General features: G+C 41.0%; 1 protein-coding gene across 1 annotated transcript in view; it reads right to left on the bottom strand.

Annotated features, from left to right (window-relative positions):
• Positions 1-2,647: 2,647 nt before the first annotated feature.
• hs3st1l1 (heparan sulfate (glucosamine) 3-O-sulfotransferase 1-like1) overlaps positions 2,648-21,320 on the bottom strand; it is a 30,306-nt gene continuing 11,633 nt past the window's right edge. Inside the window, exon 2 of the mRNA XM_055018999.1 lies at positions 2,648-4,148. Coding sequence (XP_054874974.1) covers positions 3,028-3,969 — 942 coding nt within the window. The 5' untranslated portion in view covers positions 3,970-4,148 and the 3' untranslated portion in view covers positions 2,648-3,027. The remainder of the gene's footprint in view (positions 4,149-21,320) is intronic.

The following is a 21,320-nucleotide window of genomic DNA, read 5'->3' as shown; positions in this document are numbered from 1 at the left end:
AAATGACTTGCTGCACAGCTAAATTTTCATTAACACAAATCTATATCTACAATTTGTGGCTTCAGATTGAAGCAGTGAACACACGACAATTCTACGACACTGCTTCCATCAATACAGACGACATTTGTTATTCCCACAGCAGTCCCACTTTAAAACATCCTGCTTTATCACCTATTTTAATCTAAATGGGAACATGATTTACTAAATAAACATGTTGCTGTACTGAAGGAGACTTAAAACTAATGACTTAAACCATAAAAGCATTAGGAAAATGCTTACCTCGGTCAAGTGAGAAGTAAGGTCATGTTCTTACAGATGCGTTTGGACTTCTTTTTGCAACCACAGGAGTCGCCCCCTGCTGGTTGTTGGAAAGAATTCAGATTTAGAGCACCAGCATCTTTGCTTTACTTTCAAACCAACTGTCTATCTTTTATCTAAAGTCTGTGATTGGCATCTTCCCATTCTGAAACAAACTGTACATTATTTAAAAGCAAAAAGCTTCACAATTTGAACGATGTGAACTATTTTAAAATACCAACACCAAAGCAACAATGGTTCACTTTGTGATAGAAAGGTGTACACAGCAAACCGTTATTTTTACCAATAGTTGTCATCTATAGGGGAACAAACAAATAAATTCATGAGACGCTGCACACTGTTTTTACCATAAGAGAATCAGCTAACAAGATGCTTCCAAGATTTTAGTCTTTTTCAGTAGAAAAGGGAAGAATGTTAAAAGGTTAAAGTGAAATTTTGGCTTGCCATTACATTTCATACAAATATTGTTCCCTACCTTTGGGGATCCCTTAATCTTTTAGCCATGTCACCATCAGGGCAAAATGTATTATTCAGCCTCAATACAACTGCCAAGTATTAACATGTTAGTGTTATTATGAGAATATTAGCATGCTGTTGTTTAGCCCAGTGTGCTAAAGGTCGAGACAGTGCTAGCAGAGCTGTTGACATGATTGTTCACTCGTGTTTGCAGATATCACAGCAAAGACCAGAATTCCCACAGTGGTTTTACTGTATATGTATACAATAAGAATAACACTTGGATACATTTAGCACGTCAGCATTATTTCACAGTTTTATTATCATCTACAAATCCCAGGAACACGCCAAAACCAACAGTGGAGTATCCTACAAAAAAGTCTGCATACTCAAGGCTAGACATAGCTTACTGTATAAATACTAACTGCTATAGAATTCCATAAAAGAGTCATGTTGTTGCATTTGTTGCAATGATAAAAACATCAGGGGATTTCCTGATAAAAATATCCCTATTCTTAAATTGCTCAGCTGCAGCTCCTCAGAGTCCAGGATTAGACAGCTACAGATGCACTATGCAGCTCCCAGCAAGCACACTCAGTCAACTTTGCCTCAAACAAATAAAGGCTATAAATGGGAATTTGTTCAGCGTGTACTCATATTGTAAGCAAAACATGCCCTTTTGTCCTTCCTGCCCACCTGCTTAATGGAAACACAGTGCTGCGCCAGTGTAACACCTTGGGAATGATCGGTACTGTGTGTGTTTATGTGTCGGTGTGCGAGGCTGCCTGTGCCGTAGGACAGTTCGTTATCTTCCAGATGAGTGGCTGGGTGATACATACTGGAGCAGACAGGCGGCGTCCAGGGTTACAGGGTCACAGGGTAACTGTCACAGGCTCTTCACCTGTGCCTGCCCTGTCAGAAGGGATGCTAGAAAGAGCATGTCCAGACACATTAACTCACACCAAGCCCTCAGGAGTTACTCTGGGGTCCAGGTGCCCCCTGGTGAGCGGAAGGGAGAAAAGTCCCTGAGTTGAATGAGTTAAGAGTGATTTAATTTAGCACCAACTTTGTCATCAAACTAAATTTGTCTACACTCGTAATTTTCCAGTTCTAATTATAATTCAGAACCCCAAATCACCCATGAACTACACTACTCATTCAGCATATTTCTATATAGCCCACAGCTTTATACCCTCCTCCAATGTTCTGTTCTGGATATATATCCAGCGTAGCATCAGTGACTGTTTGCCTCAGGAGGGCTGTAGTGCTTATTCCAGCAGACAGAGCGGGGAGATCACATGAATATCAGATCCCAGTGGAGATTTAGCTTTGGCTGCTGTTTAAAGCCTAATCAATGAAAGAAACGTGACCCATGTTTATCTGTTGTGTACAGGGCGACGAGCTGTTTCTGGGAACACTGCATGCTGTGTATGATTCAGGAAAGAGATCATATGTAGAAGCATCTACACAGATACTGTATCATTTGTAAACGATTTACAGCACTGTTAGGCATATAATTTAATGACTACATTTAACACCTGAGCAAATTGTTGAACAGTGCAGCGGCAAAATGCAACAGAAGCTCCGTGGATTTGAGCTTGCTGACTATGGAGATTTGACTGATTTAGCTGCAGGCACAGGCTACCTTCAATGTCCAAAGCTATTAGTGATTCCTGTACTACTAAAGCGCTGCTCCAGGGTACCCATTTCCTTGCATTAATGTCTACCTTCCACCACAGCAAATCAAAGGCTTATTCTAATGCCTCTGCCTACCTCAGTGTACTCCCTAAATAACACAGGTTAGAGGGCTCACGGGCTTTTGATGGCCAGAATGGAATGGAGAGAGATAGAAACATGCCACTTTTCTTGTACATTTGAATGCAGAACAGTTTATTATCAAGAACAAGAATATCAAACAAGAGAGAGGGGAAAAAAAGTTCATCAGTTTCATAAACTTGTTTCCACTGCAATTTGACCACTTAAACGCTTCCAGTACAGAGAGAATGACTTATTAAGCTTAGAGGTTCTTCCATTTAATTTTACGCCTCTAGTTACAGTTTCCCATATTTTTTGCCTTATCATGTAAATATAGAACTGCTTTGCTGAAACCAGAGATCACAACAGTAGTTATTAAGAGGCTATTCAAAGGGTTTTTGTTAAATGTCTGTAAAGTGCTTTATAGCCCCCCTTTAAGTCCTCATCACAGAAAAGGTAGTGGCTCAGTTGAGTCCAGTTTGTGATCTGGGTTCGTTTTTATTGCCAATCAAAGGTGCGCTTCACCAGCCTGAAGAAGGTTCGGTTGTGTTCCTGTAGGTAGGAGCGGAGCTGCTGGAGGACAGTGCTGTTGACGGCAGGGTGAGGACGTCCCTTAGACTCATGCAGACAGCGTTCTCGTCCGTCACTTCGGATACAGTAAAACCCCTTGGTCTGGTTGAAGTAGAAATTGGAGGATACTATCCTGGGAGGCAAGTTAAGGAAGCGCTCCACCTTCTGAAGCTCTGGGAGGGGGTCACGGATCAGAGCATCTCCATCCACTATGTGTATCTGTTCCAACGGGAAGTGGCGGAGCCAGTTACGCATATGGACGTCATACAGGCTCCTCTGAATGGCCTTGTACCGGATATTCAGGGCTCCATTGCGTACTAGTAGGTTCTCAATGGCTTGCACTGGCTTGTGGTTCTCCAGCCGGTTGAAGTACACCTGGGTATAGTCGGAGATGACTCGCTCTGCTGGGTCTCGTAAGATCAGCAGCAGCTTTATGGAAGAGTTCATGGCGCAGATGCGTTCTGGGGCGAGGGCTGATGTGAAGTAACCTGGTGTTTTCTCGACTGTGATCTGGTGTGGGTAAGAGTAGGGCATCAACTCACGGTACCACTCAAAGCCCTTGGCATAGTTCTCATCCCAGTCAAAGAAGTGCACCTCGGTGGCAGCAGCAGCAACCTCAGGGTGTATGTCCAGCATCTCCAACAGCGCTCGTGTGCCTCCTTTGCGTACCCCAATAATGATACTATGTGGGGCTCGTTTGCTAGTTCCTGGTGGCGGAGAAGAGGTTACATCTCCTGAGACATTAGCTGGTAGTCCAGGATCAAGGTCCAAGGGGTCGAGTGATATATCAAACCCTGCCTGGACAAACTCTGGTGGGGCGGCATATGTCTGGAGAACCAGAAGGAAAGCTGATGCCAGAAAGCAAGTCATGGTGATGGACTGAAGAGTGGAGGTTGGCAAACAGACAGAAATATGGGGACAGTGGTTTAGCTGTGGACCTGATTTGCCTTTCTGAGCTCAGTGTTAACAAGAGCTGTAAGAAATGCAGTCTTTGTTGGCCACTGAATTTGAACTGGAAGAGGGAAAATCATCTGCAGTCCACAGCACATCTGTAGGGAAGAACAAAGACAAAAAAAGAAGAAAAGGCTTTCAGATTTCACCCATATAAAGCAGAATGAATGTCTGTATTATATTGAAATGGCACTTTCCTCATTCCCCTGAAAAAGCAATCCAGCCATAAATACAATCCATGTCTGTTATAAGTGTATCATCTCAAAAGGATAATCTCAATTCATCTTTCTTTGAGTCTCTTCTCATCTTCCGCCTTCCCATCTGCTTTCTCTTCTCACTCTATAAAGTCACTTTCAATTGATACTGTAATTTCTCCGCATGAAAAACATTTAACCAGACAGCTCATCAGAAAATGTGTCTGAGATTTGCAAGTGTGACTGAAGGCCAAAAGCCAAGGCCAGAGTGCTTTGTTTTTCTTTAGCAGGTCAAAATCCACACCCGAATCAATGCACTTAACACGCCTACCCACAGATCGTCGAAATCAAGGCATCTGAGATGTACAGAGATAAATTCATTGCAGGAATTCAGATGAGTTCCCACTTCTAGGTGAGTTTGATTTCCTATACGTGCCCTGAAAAATCAATACAGCAATGAAATTCAGCAAACAAAAAGGAAAAAGGATTTAGGGTGTTACATTAGGCTTATAATATTGAAAATGAGTGTTGCAAAAACCATGGGAAAATTCTAAATTGCTGCCTCATCCCTTTTAACATTTTATACATTTCTATTGTTAAATACTTTAATATCTGCATTGTTTTCCTGCCTCCAACAGGCACTTGTAAAATGGTTTGCTTTTACTTAACCAAGAGGTTTGCCCTGTAGCAAGCTGCTGGGATTTGAAAGAGCAGATTTTTTTTTTTTTTTTTTTTAAATGTCATGGAATTCATTTAAAAAACAAAAGTCTTGAGATACCTTCACGAGGAAAACCAGCTGAGAGAGCTGTTGCTTACACGGTGTTAGTCAAAACAACAGGGCTCACTATGCAAACATCCAGCTCCAACAGCAAAGGTCACAGGAAGGTAATCTAAACAAACGTAGATACTCCCTGCCTGGGAACACTTTGCAACACACACCAGCACTATTCTAGACGCATTCAGTTAAAGTGTTCAGTACATATTACTCATCCCATATACTGAAGGCTACAAATGGCTCACAGATCCCATGAATACATTTTCAGACTTGCTCTGTTTCTATGGAGTCACTTTGACACATTTTGACAGGATTGACAGGAAGATAGTGGGGGTAATTTTCCTTCCACTAACATGCTGAATTCCTGGCTCACTTTCAGTAGATGCCATTCACTGTAATTACATCTACTGGGATTTAGAGAAGAAAAGAGTATATTATTATATAAATTTGTTCTTTCATAGCAGCAGGGAGGCTGCACATTTCAGCAGTTCTTTTCCTAACAGTCTCCTCTGTCCATTTTCCCCTATAATTATCAGAAAAGACAGAAAAGTCTGTTCTGTATTCTGCATATAAAGAAGAAGAAGTAGCCTTATTGTGGTATTTCCATCTTACCTAATTTTTGCAGTAAAATCTAAAAAATAACAGTTTAATTCCAATAGATCTAACATTACAAAAACATTTAAGATATCAAAAGCCAGTTTGTAAGACGTACTCATTTATAAATTGATGCTAAAGTGTAATCTGTGTATAGAAACTATGCATAAATTAGACTGCAAGAGCATCCTCAATTTGTGAGAAATGCATAAAACAACTTTTTTTGAATCTGTGACTGAGTTGTTTTTAGTGACCAACTGTCATTATTAATTCTCTGCTTGCAGACATAATCTGCCTGGAGTACAATTTAATCACAGAAGTTATCCCTCTAATTAAGCGGATGTGAGGAGTGTAACTACCAATGTGCATAGCACATTTCTCTGATGTCACCACTGGCCCTTTTCTCACCTTACAGAGTCTTTCAACCATATAAAGGTTATGACACATGCCCCCGCTTCACACTACGATTTGCGGCTCGAGTATGGGACAGGGTCTGTGCTTGCTGAACGCAGGAGAGCCGACCTGCCCTACAGGACCCGGGGTTGTGCGAGGAAGCACTTATGCGCTGTGACAGGCGCGCCTGCCTGTCAGCGTTTCCCTGGCAGAGAGCTGCCAAGTCCAATGCTAACAGCCAGGCAGCCAGACGAGCTTTCTGTCTCATCCAATTCCCCCCACTCTTCTCACAGCACACCACCACCTGGAAGGAGCCATTGTTTCACATTCCACTGGGCCCTATTGCTTTGTTCGGCACTTGATGCACATCTTTCCAGCTTTTCATTCAGCGCATGGCAGCCACGTTATCTGGCAGACCACTTAACCAGGAATATTTCCGCTGAACACTGTGGAGCCACGGAGGGTTACACGGCTCAGGTTGACAGGAAAGGACCTATGACCACAGCGAGTCTTGGGAGTAGAATATAGCATCTGTGTGTGGTGGATGGAGAGTGTAAATTCTGATCTCAGCTCTGGGCATTTATTCGCCTGTGGAGTTTGCGAGTTTTACTGTTGCTCATTTCCTTCAGGCACTCTGGTGACGCACCATCTTAATCCTCTGCAGGCGAGAGCACGAAGGTGTGGTCAGGCCAGAAGTGGCAAGGTAAAATTTACCTAAGGTAGAAGTGGAAATACTCTGGACACTGTTTTCTCAAAAACTCACTGCACTGTTATACATAAAAATTATCCCAGTGGCTGTGAGGTATTTTAAATTTTAAGAAAAGAGAATAATCACTTTGGCAGATACCCAGAACTGAGGTATGGCAGGATTAATGCATTTCTAATATGGACAATCATTACCTCCTGAATTACAGTTAATTCCCTCCCTCTCTTTAAAAATGGCTAGACATTTTTAATTAGATTGGGAATGAAGGAGACCAGTTTGGGACCAGAAGCAAAGACCACACTTGGACTGAATTAGTTTTACATGTATTAGCTCTGTGAGTGTCCACTCCTGCCTACAATCTCTCCCTGCCTCACACACTGCGATATTCTCCATGCCCACTTCAACCCTGATTATGAATAAGTGGGTATAGAAAATGAACTCGGTACAGTCAGAGGCATGGCTGCTGAGAGTGCAAAAAAATCAAGCCTATAGCACATTACCACTTGAACCCATGGTACAGTGCTTCCACACACACACAAGAGCTGCACTTGCCCACCATTATCTAGGCTTTAAAGCTTGTCTGACACTGGAACAAGCGCCTACCACCTGAGCAGACAGCACAGCCAACGGGTCTGCACTGTTCATTATATCCCGCCAGGCTAAGAGGAGGACTCCACAGGTTCCCACTAATTAACCCAAACAGCCGCCTCTATACATCTTCAGAACAAACTCTCATTCGTATTCAGCAAGCCCCCCTGCCGTTAACTGTGGCGGGCATCACGTATTGTACAGGCCAGCTTTGTTTTTTTTTTTAATAGGTGCTCATTAGAGACGTTAGTGCAAAATAATTATTACTGCAATGAAGCTTGATTACAAAGGTTGGCTTTTACTATTAAATGGATTCAAGTGAGGAAGTTAAAAAGTATTAGTCATTGTTACTATTCATTCTTCTGGATGGTCACACGTTTTAAACAACTTACAAACGTAAATACACACTGGCAGCATGACTATTTTGTTTTCAGACAAAAAAAAAATCCAATCTGAAGCAGAACTGAGTGTTGAAATCTTTTGTTTCTCTTATCTCCTAGTTGTGTCTTTGCCTCTCTGCCACCTCGGCCTCTTGTATCTCTGTTTCACTGGCTCACAGCATTGTTAGATGATCTCTTGTAAGATGTTCTGAACCTTCCCCCATAGAACTATCACTTGGGACAGAGAAACACAAGCACCTTCATTGTGTTTTCTCCTGCTCTTTTCCCTTTGCTCCCACTTCTTTTCCTCAGCCTCTCTCCCCAGCAGGCCCAAAAAAACCAGTACAATATATTAGCCTCCCACACACATCCAAATGTAACTCTGAAACTTCACTCCCACATACAGGACTGGTTTTAAATTATGGATGCATTTTGGTTCACAGTAGGATTCCTGGCTCACTTTAATAATTTCTGTTACAACAGCTTAGGCTTTAGCTGCTCACAGAGGACAGAGATGATCTTTTCTTCTCTTCTCAACCTGAACCTTATACATACGGTGATATGTCTCATCCAAAGAGACAGCACAGAAGTCAACGCAGTTAGAATAAACTACTTACACATTTAATTTCTGGGGGATGTGAGGTATAATCCAGATCAAAACCAGAAAAATCCTTACTTCCCTAACCTGTGTCAAGTATCCAAATGTTTTACATCAGCATGCAAAAGGATTTTAGAGGGACACCTTGAGCTCTGCAGAGCATTTCAATCCTCCCACAAAGCTCGCTCGATCATGATGTGAAGAAATAATGAGTGAGTTGTTCCCATCTACTTCATTATTGACATATTACAGCCACTTACTGGTGCGTATATAGGTTGGAGGCTGTGGCATAGCTTGAGAACAGAGAGTTGCCACTTTTAATCTCCAGGCTGGTCAGGAAAATGTAGTTGGTGAATGAGCAATGCTCTCCCCTCCCTCGAAAACTAGAACAGAGGTGCCCTTGACTGAGGTGCCTGTATGCCAGGCATTACAAGACACTGTTAATATTAAACAACTGCTGTGATATGTGTGATGTTCTCTTCCTGATTAGAATCCTTTTATCGGCAGCTCAACAACTTAAAATAATTTGTGTAACAACTAGTGGGAAATGACAGTGCGCCAACAATACGAACATCAAGAAAATGCACTTAGCTGCCAATTTATATGGGCACCTACTGCAGGTAAACAAATGCAGAGAGACGTTAAATCAACTTTATGGTTATTTTAGAGGGTGTAGTTTGTGGTAATGTTGGACTGCACTGCATTATACAGAGAAGTGTGTTTAAAATTTAGCCTGCCTTCGCTGATATAAATGCCTGGGCAGAATAAGTGGGTACAATTCAACAGTATCATAACGCACATCCTCCGATATCAGAACACAGCTGGCTTAACACTTCTCTTAAGCAGTTTCAACAAGGGCCTTTATGAAGGAGTACTTACTGCAGGACTGTTGTGTTAGACTGCATTAGTGTCAGCTAGGTCTTCTGTAAGTCACTGCAGCACCACCTGAACCAGCATCACACTAATACTCTCCTCTGGGGCCACCTGCTGGATAACTATCTCAGACTAATTTCATATAATTGGATCACCTCTTGTGTTCATCTATGCATCTGTGTCAGCAGATCAACTGGCATGTCTGAATAGATTACTTAGAAGTGCTGGTCAAATACTGATATCCATAAAAAGTGGTGACAAATAAGTGGAGGGTAGTGACGTGTCAAGTAGGTTATTGTCTTCAGTTAATATCACAGGAGCCTTACAATCTGCTTATTTAAATGTGAAAAAGGGTATTATGAGGAATAATAAAAAGAAAAGGCAAAAGAGGAGGAATGAAAGTAATTGCCAAGCATGGCCATGACTACAAGGCCATCTCGAAGCAGCTTTGCACTCCTATGAGCAGAGCAGCTGATATTATTAGGAAGTTTAAAATCCCTCTCCAGTCATTGATTAAACCCTTAAAAACTTATCTCTGTGTATTAAAGTTACATATTTAAACGTTTATTACATGAAAATAATCCCTTCTAGTCTTAAAATGGCTTAGATGAGGGGTGTCAAATGTACGACTCGTGGGCCAAAACCGGCCGACCAGAGGGTCCAATCCAGCCCGTGGGATGACTTTGCAAAGTATAAAAATGATAGAGACATCATTAACTGCAAGTTTTCAATAAAAGTAACTGCTATTTTAAATTTGTCCACTGTACTGTCATAATTATTATGTAATTTTTATGTAAAAATTGTGTCCATTCATTTACAAGGCAGGAGGACAACTTAACATTCTTCCTTAAGAGTTCCCACTTTAGATTTTGTGGTGCGGTGCTCAGGATTACTACACATATGTGGAAATGAATGTAAATTTAAAATCATCTTGTTGACAAGTTGTTTCGATCACAAGGTAAAATGCTATATCGTTCAGTTCCAGATACCTGACACCAAATGTTTAGTGCCTTTGTAGATACACTAAGATCTGTAAGTTGTCATGTGTAAATGATAAACTGAGGTATAATATTGTTGAAATTTATCTTATTTTTCTCAATCACTACATTATTTTAATTCTTTTGTAGTAAAAAAAACATTTTCTAGCCTAAAAAAATTAAAACAATATAAAAAAAACATATTAAAAAGTGATCATTAAAACATATTAAAGGAATGTTTAATCAAAATAAAATGTGTAGCGTGCAGTGCTTGGTACTGATTGGCTCAGTGACCGTAGTGTCAGTCTTCTCTGTCTTCCATGTGTAGCAATTCACATAGACGTCTGATTGTTGTGCATAGTGTTGCTCTGTGGTGTTGTGCGGTGTGTGGGAAGGGTTTATAAAGCCTTAATATATATAGAAAAAATAATTTAAAAAATATGGTTGCCACTTCGTGGATTTTCTTCTATTGCGGTGGGGTCTGGAACGTAACCCCCGCGATAGACGAGGGACCACTGTATACTTTTTTTGCACTAAAACAACAGGGAAAATCTGGAGTTGTCGTTATTTATAGGTTGATATGCTCTGATTTTACTGGTCCGGCCCCCTTGAGGTCAAACTGGGGTACATGCGGCCCTTGAACTAAAATGAGTTTGACACCCCTGACTTAGATGTAACTCTAGACCATTGCTTCCTCAAGACTGTGCAGACTGTCCATCACTAGCTGCCACTCAAGCACACAACCTCACCTATGACTCAAACACAGTCAAACTATTCTACTCTACACAATGGCAAATTAGAATATAACAGTAAGTCAGTCACACATATCTGAACCAGAAATTGATTCTAAAGAAGAATTTTGAGACAGAAAGTTGACAACATCGGTTCCTTAGATTTGTTACATATGAAAGCCCAGAAATCTGTGTTTTTGAGACTGTCATTGATACACTGAAATTTCAAGCTATAAACACTCTGCCATGGTGCTGAGTGCTTATTTCACTCATATGTCCTTTAGCACTAAAAACACCATATTGATATGCTAACAAAGTACAAAAAAACCTTGATTTTCACTGGAGATGGTGCTTAATGTCTATTTGACTGTAGCTACCCTCAATTGAAAACTACATTCAGACTGAACAAAAAGATAGTTGAAACAGTGGAAAAAGAGCCCAGCAAAACTTTAAAACAGATGCAAGCTTACCTCCAAGATCAAGGTACGACAGTGTATGCTCACAGCATATGTCCCTTTCTGAACAAAAAGTACATTCCATAGAAGACGACCACATTTTTGAAAGAGAAAAATTAAAAAAGCCTGGCTGGTCCTTGGTAAGATGTATATTGACCGCCACAATGCTTCTGAAAGAGCGGCCTTTGGACAGATGAAACTAGGCAAGAGTTTTTTGGTACACCACACTGACTCTGTGTTCACAGAAGAAACCGCAAGCTCTGTATATCAGATTATAAGAGTAGGCTTTGGTTCAAATTTGCCTTTTCTTCAGTCTCTCTTGAAGTTCAGGAACAAAGACCCTGCTGTGCTCTAATTTAGTTTCCTGTGCCCCCCTATGTAGGTGTGTTTAAATTCTCTCCTCTCTATCTCAAAACCCCAACTCATTTTCCGTTTCCTCTTATCTTTCTCATGGCAGGCAATGAATATATGAAACCTCACCAAAATTTGACCCTTCCCTCATTCACTGGGTTTCTACCTGGTCGGTTGTGGCTTTATTCCTCAAATTCAATTCAGCATCAAACTTCATTTATGAGAAACAGTACAAATCTCTTTCACCAAATCAGTGGCAGCAACGGACCCATACATTAGACTGATAGGTCTGATAGGATGTGTTGACTGGATAATGGAATCCTTGAAAAGACTTTCAACCTGGAGCCTTAGAAGTCTCAGAAAAGGCCAGACTAGGACAGATAATACTGATGCAGACAGTTCAGTCTGTGAGTGACACTGATGATGACACTGAATATTTCCTTGTTTGAGAAGAAATTAGACTGCAGCTCTGATGGTAAGCAACATTTGTCTATTTTGGGACCATATGACTAAGACAATGACCTAATCCACACCCACATGTCAGCAGAGGCATTCATTACCAGCCTTGGAGAGGGTGTAATCTGTCATTTGCTAGTGCACCCAGACACATGTGGCCTCTAGAAGTAATTACAGTGTTTTAACTGTGATCTTCTATACGTTCAGTTTAAGTTCCTCAGTATAGCCATCTCTTTTTCACTGCAGAGTAGTGCAGTGTGCAAAGCAGGCTCTTACAATTACCAGTCCCTCTGCCCACTGCCATCTGTGCATACGTAGAACATGAGCAACCCAAATCAATGAAATCCTGCCCTCATAAGCAAATATATGTTCATGCTATATTGGCATGTATCAACAAACAACACCTCTCGCAATTTTATGTGATACTGAAGGTGAGAATGCTCTTGGCTTTCCTGATTTTGGCTGAAATTACAGGGGTCAACAATCCTGTAGGGAGCCACGCTATCATTTCACCATGGCAAGACCCCTCCAGTTACTCAGCACCATTGTTTAACTGCCATGGGGTTGCTTTGGCTGCCTCTGTTACCCCGCTGCATACTCCGGCCTAGGCCTCGTCCAGTTTAGCGCTGACATTTGTCAACGCTCTAAGATTTATTTCAAGCATCAGCTGACATTGTCTGGATTCCCAGGAGGCATTTTCACAGATAAAATAGGCTGACTTGGTCATCACCCTCGGATGAGTGGAGGCAACCAATCCCAGGGACGCTGACTCACTCAGGAAAGTGTTCCACGGTCCGTCAGAAACAACAACAGACTACGGGAAGGAATTCAATCAGAGAGTGGCCTGATGATCCTCATTCAGCCTGCCACTTCTGATAAAGCACCTATGCTTTCCACAACATCAAAATCCCCTCAGTGCAACAGCTTTCTCATCCGCAGCAGTAAGATAAAGCTAATTTTACTCTGCCAATTTAATGCTACTGTAGTTCTTATCATGCTTTTCCCATCACACCTTTCCTAGTTCTCACAATGAGTCTGATCTTCCCCGTGTAAAGTAATTGGTCTACGCTTCATTGAAGAGGGAACACTCCGAAATGTCTACTTAATCAAAACAAATGCACCAACTTTACTCTCCCTCCTTGGGTCTACAGTAAGTAGTTGGAAACCCTGTGCTGTTCTCCAGTCTCTCAGGCATCCTGCAAACTGCAATATACACATACATTATGGATGAATTACTTCATCAAATAAAAAGCAGGGCATCTTGTAATAAACTGTGAGGATACTCTTAATCTTTGATGAGACCAATTGATGAATAGTTTAATGAGAAAAAATTATGGAAAGACCGTCAGGGTGCTGACAAAGACATCACAGCTGTGATGAGTAAAGTGCAGAAAAATTGATAGAATTTTACAATCTCGTACTAGTGTTTATTAAATGGTATCAATCTTGCAGCTCACAAACCGGGTTAAGGAATACATCAGATGTAATCCAACCTAAGCCACGTTTTAAGTTGTGCATAGAGAGGCTGTACTCCAGGGCACAGCACATAATCCCTATTAACTAAGGTGTATGCGCACTAGGGGCATGTTTTTTTTTCTTTGAGGAGGTCAACTTAAATCTTGTGTTTATTTCCCCAAACTACAGCTGGTGTGTGCAGTTCTCCACAACTTGGAAAACCTTTCACACTCTGGCACAACAGCATCCTATTGGAAGGCACATGCCACAGATCTGCCAGTGTTTTCCCGCCATCACAAATATGTATTCAGCACTGCAGAACTCGAAGTTTAGTATTTGGACCTTCTGTGATGTGCTGTTGGCTGCCAAGTGCTGAAGTGATTCAACACCAGGCTGCAGTTAGCAGGCAGATAATAATGCATTCAACTTAAAACCGCATCCCATAAGGTTGTCGTGTGTTTGCTCGCATCAGAGGTCAAAGCATTATACAGTTAGATGAGTCAGTAGCGGTTGTGGCACTCACTGCTGCAACATGCAGACAGCAAATAAACAAGAGGGAGCAAACTATGTAGATACCCAGGGGGAAACAAAGCAAACCCAGGTGGAAATACCTCAAGCTGTACCAAAAATGGATCTTTCTAACTCCTGAGGAAAATGTGATCAAGTTGGAGAACTACAGGGAGCAGCAGCCGGCCAACCATCATCAAACATGACCTGACTGTCTCATCAGTGCACGGCCAGGATTAGCTTCACTTGTCTGTGCAGTCCATGTGAATGACAAATCAGTCAAGCAGAACTGTGAGATATGCAGATGAGAAATGAAAGGAGTACCAGACAGACGGCAACAGTGGCACGATTCTGGGATGTCATTTAGCCACATCTATCGACCTTGAACTTGAACTTTCACAGTATCAAGCTACCTCATCTGCATAAGTAATTCAAGTTGTCGCTTGACATGCCGGTCATCGATTGTAACATAATCACAGGGATCAGACCGTGTGGGCTGAAGTGGCTGAGTCATTTATCGGTGCTAAGACGAAAAATTGCTAAGTCATTCTTTTAATGAATGTGTCTGTCTCAAGCTGGCAACATTTCATTAAAAGAGACATTCACAAGTTTTTTGAAGTCTGAAGGCCATATGAAACCATGTGAATAAGGAAACAGGTTAATGCATTGTAATAATTACTCCACCAAAGAACACGGCGGAGTTCTGTGACGATCGGCATTGGTTTGTCCGTCTGTCTGTCTGTTAGCAACATTACTCAAAAACAGACTGGTGGAGTTAGATGACATTTTCAGGGAAGGTCAGAAATGACACAAGGACCACTTGATTAGATTTTGAAAGTGATGTGGCTTATAGACTGGACCTACGGATGTGTTAAAGATTTCTGTATCATTGCAAGATGATAGCATGGTGTCACTGTAACTATGACTACAAGTGATCACTGCATCAGCTGCCTGTTGACGCTCACATGATTGTGATCCTACTACAAATCGACCGCTGTGGACCACAAAGCATTTAAAAGATTTCATCCGTCAGAAATCATAGAGACTGAGCAGCCTTGGTAGAGTACTGCGCTCTGACTGCTTTTCTTGTTCCGTCTGTTTATACTAGACAATGAGAGTCCCCACCCTACTGTGCTTTTAGAGGACATAAAGGGCTAAAGTATGTAAAAATAATTTCCAAAGTTTGTCTGGAACTCTTCAGTACTCCAAGTTATACAAAACCAAGAAGCAATTTTCCAAAGTTGCAGCCTTTTTAGTGGAAAAGTTCCTGTTTTTATCACTTACAGTACATTAGAAGTGCGTTAGGAAAGGTTTTCTTATGTTCCATATGAATAAGAGGAAGGATTACAGCATACAAAATTTGTTTCAACTTATTCTTTTAGACGTGATAGGGCACGAATCAGAGTGCATTTATAAAAGTGTCATGATTCAGGCAAAACTTTGTTTTAAATTAAATGTCAAAAGCCTGACAGTTCTGAGAAACATTACACAGTAACATTTTCAAACGTATTCTGCTAGTCTGAACCCCGAAATATTCAGCTTTAAAGAAGAGAACACACAAAAACAAATCTTACCCTTGGAGTGCCTGAAACTAGCAAACATTTGATCAAAAGGCTTTCCAATTATTTTTCTATCAACCATCTATCACAAATATCTACAAAAGTATAAACGTATTCTCAAAATAACAATCAGTTGTGCACACACTGCTCAGTATCATTTGATTAGTGCAGTTTGTGACTCTGCACCTCGGAGGCAAATAAAACCAGTCGCCTCCGTGCTCAACTTTGAGCAGCATCCTTGTAATTTCCTACTTGCAGGGCAAACTAGATCGTAAGAGAAGTGTTTATCTATAATAACAATCTCTGGCTCCATTTCCTCTTGCCAAGCCTCTGCCTCTCTGTCAGGGAGTGTTTCGGAGGCCTGACTGGGCAGTGATCTGGGAGGATGTAGACCATCACAGCTCCACGTACCTGTCCTATGCCGTATCATTACATTGTTTACAGCATCTTACCTTTGCACCGCTCCATACCGTTGCCTATGTAGCACCGAGCTACTTTTGGGCCTTGCCTCAGTGCAACATTTCCACCTTGCCTGAGAGTGGAAGAAAACTCTAGTGCCAGTTGGCTTCGCATCTGCTTTTAAAGCGAGATTCCGCTACCGGTGAGGCTCTGTTTACAGACATTTTCAAGGAAGGCTAACCACTAGTATCAGCACTCTCTGTTACTTTATACTTTCTCCTCTTGTTCTTTCTGGCGAACATAACACTGGCAGCGGCTGGAATGCAATCCTGCCATACACCTCTTGTGCTCAGTCTGCATAGCAAGGTGGGATAAGCCATCAGTTTAAATCACTAGAGCATGCACAAACTGAGATGAGGAAAAAGAAACACTCTTTGCTCCAGCTGAATTTAATGCATGTGAAAAGAAAAACAGTAGGTGAGGTACATGTGAAGAACTCAGGCTCATTTAAATAGCTGAAAGAACCTGTCTGCAACTTAAAGACAATATCCATGCATGTGCAGTTCTGGGTTTGTGACAGAATCAGGTTAAGAAGATAGAGGGAATAAAACATCATGTCATTTCAGGAGGGTGACTTTCATAGCAGAGCAAAGCTTTGTCTCTGCTTGTGTAATGCAAAGCCTACAAGCTGATGTTAGAACCCTAGTAAAGCTAATGAGTTTGTAATATTATGTTTTATTCCCCAAGAAGAGCTCAAGCACTCGTTACTTTATCCTGCAAAAAGTCACCATGGTGCGTGCTGAAATGCAGCCCAGTGAACAGCTTAATGAACTTCAAGTATGAGACAAATCAAAACTACATAACAGCTCATAGTATGCGGACTTCTCACTGTCAATTTCATCTGCACCCCCTTGTTGTGCCGTTCTTCATGAATAAGTCATCAGTCCCCCCCCACCCCCTCGCTATTCCCCTTTGGCTTATTGCTCGTTCCGCCGCCTCCATGGCCCTGTAAAACCAACTGAAGTGTTTATGGGAGATAAGAGGCAAAGGAGGTCACAGGCCCAATAACTCCTTTTATCACCCCACGTTCTGCAGCAAGGGCCATTTTATGGGTGAATCTGCTGAAGACGAATTCTTAATTAGAGAAGTTTGTGGACCCAACATCAGACACCTAATGGGGGAATAAAAAGAATGGGGCATCCACAGGATTACTTGTTGGCTCGCTTTGTTACTGTGTCTTGTAGCGGAGATGAGAAAACGGCCTTGGTGTGTTCTCACAGGCTGTTTTCAATGTGTATCAATGAAAAAGGCCTTTTAAAAAATGTTTGGTTTGGTGTGAACGCTGTGTTTGTCTAGACAAGACTGAGTCCTTTCGAAATTAGTTCAGGTTATTGATTTTCTTGGGGGCTTATCTTTATTAAAGGAGTCTACCTAGTGAATGGAATTACTGCTTGTGCCATTAAGGTGAGCTGATTCTATTTCCCATTATTGTAAATTCCTGCCCAAGAGACTTTAAATGGCTTACGTTAATGGGAACTGCAATGTTTTGTCCTGAGCATATCTTATTCATCAAAAAGTTTGACCAAAACAATAGAAAACTCCTGTTTTCTGTACTTTTTTTAAACTGCTGCCTCAGATGGACATAATAAATATTTTACTCTCGTACTTCAGTGTGAATTGCAATAAAATTTGGCGCTTTGATTTGTTTTTCACAAAAAAGCCCATCCTGTTTTCGGTATAATTTGTGGGTCCAACATAAGTGTTGTATGTGATTTCTGCAGACACTGATCATGTATTCTGTCTCTATTATTATGAAATGTACATGTAAGGACATAATGGAATCAGTCTGGTGTCCATGGATCCTTTGGCCTTCAGCCTTATAAAGACATATTAGAGCTATAATGTTGCCTTTGATCCACTCCAACCTTCTTCCTATCTAACTCTACTTAAGTGCATGCCAGGATTATTACTCCACCAAGGAATGCAGCAGAGTTATGTGACGATCGGCACTGGTTTGTCTGTTTGTCTGTTTGTCTCTCTGTTAGCAACATTACTCAAAAATGGACTAACAGATTTGGATGAAATTTTCAGGAAAGGTCAGAAATGACACAAGGACCAAGTGATTAGATTTTGGCAGTGATGCGGCTTATAGTCTGGATCCATGGATTTGTTAAAGATTTCTGTATCAGTGCGAGATAGTGGCATTGTGTCACCGTAACTGTGACTACAAGTGAACACTACAACAGCTGCTTGCTGATGATCACATGATTGCAATCCTACTACACATCGACCGCTGCGGACTTATTGGGACTCATCTGTCGGAAATGATACAAAGAACAATTGATTACATTGTGGGAGTGGGGTGCAACCCTTTACTGCATGTCTTCCCCCATTCTTCTCCCTGCTTTCCTGTCTGCCTCTCGACTGTGCCTATCAAATAAAGCCAAAAAAAAAAAAAATTGTGGAGGTGTTTCGGAGGACATCAATTCCCGCCGCCCTCTACATATTTAGGTCACACGATTTGGTATCCTTACATAACGTACACATTCATAACACACGCCTCTGCTTAGCGCAAGGTCATTCTGTTTGTGAGTATATCTATATTAAATGGCCACATTCTATGTTGCCGTGATTTTTGATCATCAATACCTAATGAACAAATGCTGCATTTCTAGAAAAACTGTTGCATTTCTGACAATGGTACATGGGGGAATGGGCAGCCTTGGAGGAGTACTAAGCTTTAGTAGTGCTTTTCTTCTTTTATTTAAGTATTTTATTATTTTGTTCTGATATCATGAAATGTCACCTTTGACAATTATGAACAGGGCAGGATAGAGGGCAACTGTAGCTCAGATTTTAATTAGCCAACTTGCCGGACATGTTTCACCGGACCAAACCAGAAAAGATAATGACTAGGACCCTGTGTTCCCAGTCGCCTGCATATTAACTGAGAAAAAGTGAGAAAATTAATTACTTATTCTCCCAGACTGGAGGAGAAGGATCTTGTCCTTGATTGCATAATTTTAAAACGCCATAATTATCTCAACTCCATAGCAACAATGTAGTGAGGGTAAATACATGTGAATTACATTTTCTCCAGCAGTCTCCTCAAAGCAGAAGCAAACTGAGAGTGAAATTGCTTTACTTCAATGAGAAAATGGGTGCGCTTTGTTGAGGGGGCTCTCGCAACCTAATTCTGTTTAATGGCATGCAAGAAGTGGTACAGTTTCTGAGGTTAGCCCCTTAGAATCGACAACTAAATTTAGCAAACAGTGGAACATTAATGGAGAAGTGCGGTGCAGTCCTCCCCCTTAACTCGCTCATCAACTCCTTCTGTAAAGCCTAGATTAACCATCTTTCACTTCATTTAGATAGAGGATTGTTTTGGGGTTTGCCTGATTATATCTGTCTCGAGCACAGACCATGCTTCTATTGGTATTTAACAAAGATTAGCTTTAAATTGATGATTAACCTTTGTAATCCTGCATGCATATTGAAAATGGCTTGCTTGTCTTTACCACAGCCACACAAAAGAGACGCCGCATTATCGTTCAGGGAAAATTGAGGCTCGGAAAGCAAATGAGGCAGTGTTATCTGCCTGGTGCTTGGCTGGATAATGAAGACAAATCTTCAGACTAGAGAGCCATCTCATAATGAATCCGAACGGATAAATTCTTTTGACTTTTTAGCATGCATCTTTGAATAAAACTTCAGCATGACTCTGACAAGCAATTGCTGACCTTATCATGGGAAGTAGCAGTGTTTACTTGTGAGAATGAGTGGGTGCCATTGTTTAGACGGCTATATTAGGGAGTAATCAGACATTAAATGAGTCATTTCTCCATATTTAACTCCAACTGGGGAGGTAATGGTTTAATTTGCTGGGCAATGAGTTTTCCCACGTGGAGAGCTCCTTGCATTAAATCACAGACCAATGCAACTGCGTCTGTTGCTCCAGAAAGAATCAATGCAGAGATGCAGTGGAAACGTCTCAGAGCCACGACCAGAATTCAGTTCAAAGTGCTTTTCTAGTAACTTCAGTCAACAGAGGTCTAAAAAAAAAAATCACAAGCTCACATTCAGCGCCTTCGCGGATAACGGCCGAAACCACCTTCTCTATACTGATACAGCAATGAAAAAAAGGTGCTATACTATTCTTTGAAAGCTGACATCAAATGCCATAGCTAATCCTTAGTGTACTCCACAACTCTGGAGCAGATCACACAGTGTAATCCCATGGCAGTTTATTGAAGGGTTATGATGTGAAGAGGAAGCCAGGTGATGGAAAGTCATTATGAAGGTGAGGCCAAAGTCTGTCCAGTTATTATCAGGTCAATGTGGCCTCTAATTATCTTGTTAAATGGAACAGTTTTTTTTTTATCACACACTTCAATCCAGAGACAGCATCTGACGTATAGTGAGAAAAATGTGAAAAATCCGCTCAAAATACCCTTGCATCAACATGTTTTGAAACCCTGTTAAAGGTTGTTAAATGGGTGTTGTATGATTGATATGCTAAAACCCAAACTTGGACAAATGTATTTGTCAGCTCTCCATATGACACCAAAATATGAGCAACTGTACAGCAAAATGCCAGCGGCAAAAGTATCCCCGATAATGCAACATGCCTCCACACACAAAATGAACATATGTCTAGCACGCATACTATTAATTATTTACCTGACGCTAAAGCGAAGCTCTGTAAGTGGGTTAATTTACAGCGAATCATGTATACTGATTAAAAAACATGATTTGGACAAAATGTGCTGTAAATCATTCACTTTACAGAAAAATAAGCTATTTCCGTCATCTTAGGCTGCATATTATTATCCTTAAATCCCATTTATGGAACAATTTGGGCTTGTTTGCCTCTATGATCAAAACTAAAAGCAAAAATGAAAATTATTGTCATTATCCTCTTACAGCCCAAATTACAGCCGCTACACTAAACTGATCAAATAATAAAATCTTAATAATAAAGATGCGGAACATCTGCTACATTCTGTAGATTTGTGGAAAAAACAAATGATGTAATTACAAGATTAGAGTGAGTGCACAAATGTGGCATGAAGTTGAGTGAAATCAGAAAAAAGATGTGAATAAATTTAGTATTAGTTAATCTGAGTGTCTCCAATGTGATTCATGATATCTTGATTGTATCTTTATACGCCCAGATAATGTTACTGCACATTGTCACAGTTGTTTCAGTTCAGTTTAATTAGTTTATCTTTTCTATTTTGGTTTGGTGTAAAGTCGCAAAAAAGGGACTTCAGTAGAAA

The sequence above is a fragment of the Amphiprion ocellaris genome, chromosome 16 (genome assembly GCF_022539595.1).
Source record: "Amphiprion ocellaris isolate individual 3 ecotype Okinawa chromosome 16, ASM2253959v1, whole genome shotgun sequence".
NCBI classification, from domain to species: Eukaryota; Metazoa; Chordata; class Actinopteri; family Pomacentridae; genus Amphiprion; species Amphiprion ocellaris.
The sequence above is the reverse complement of the archived record's forward strand: the minus strand, read 5'-3'. Positions and strand labels throughout refer to the sequence as shown.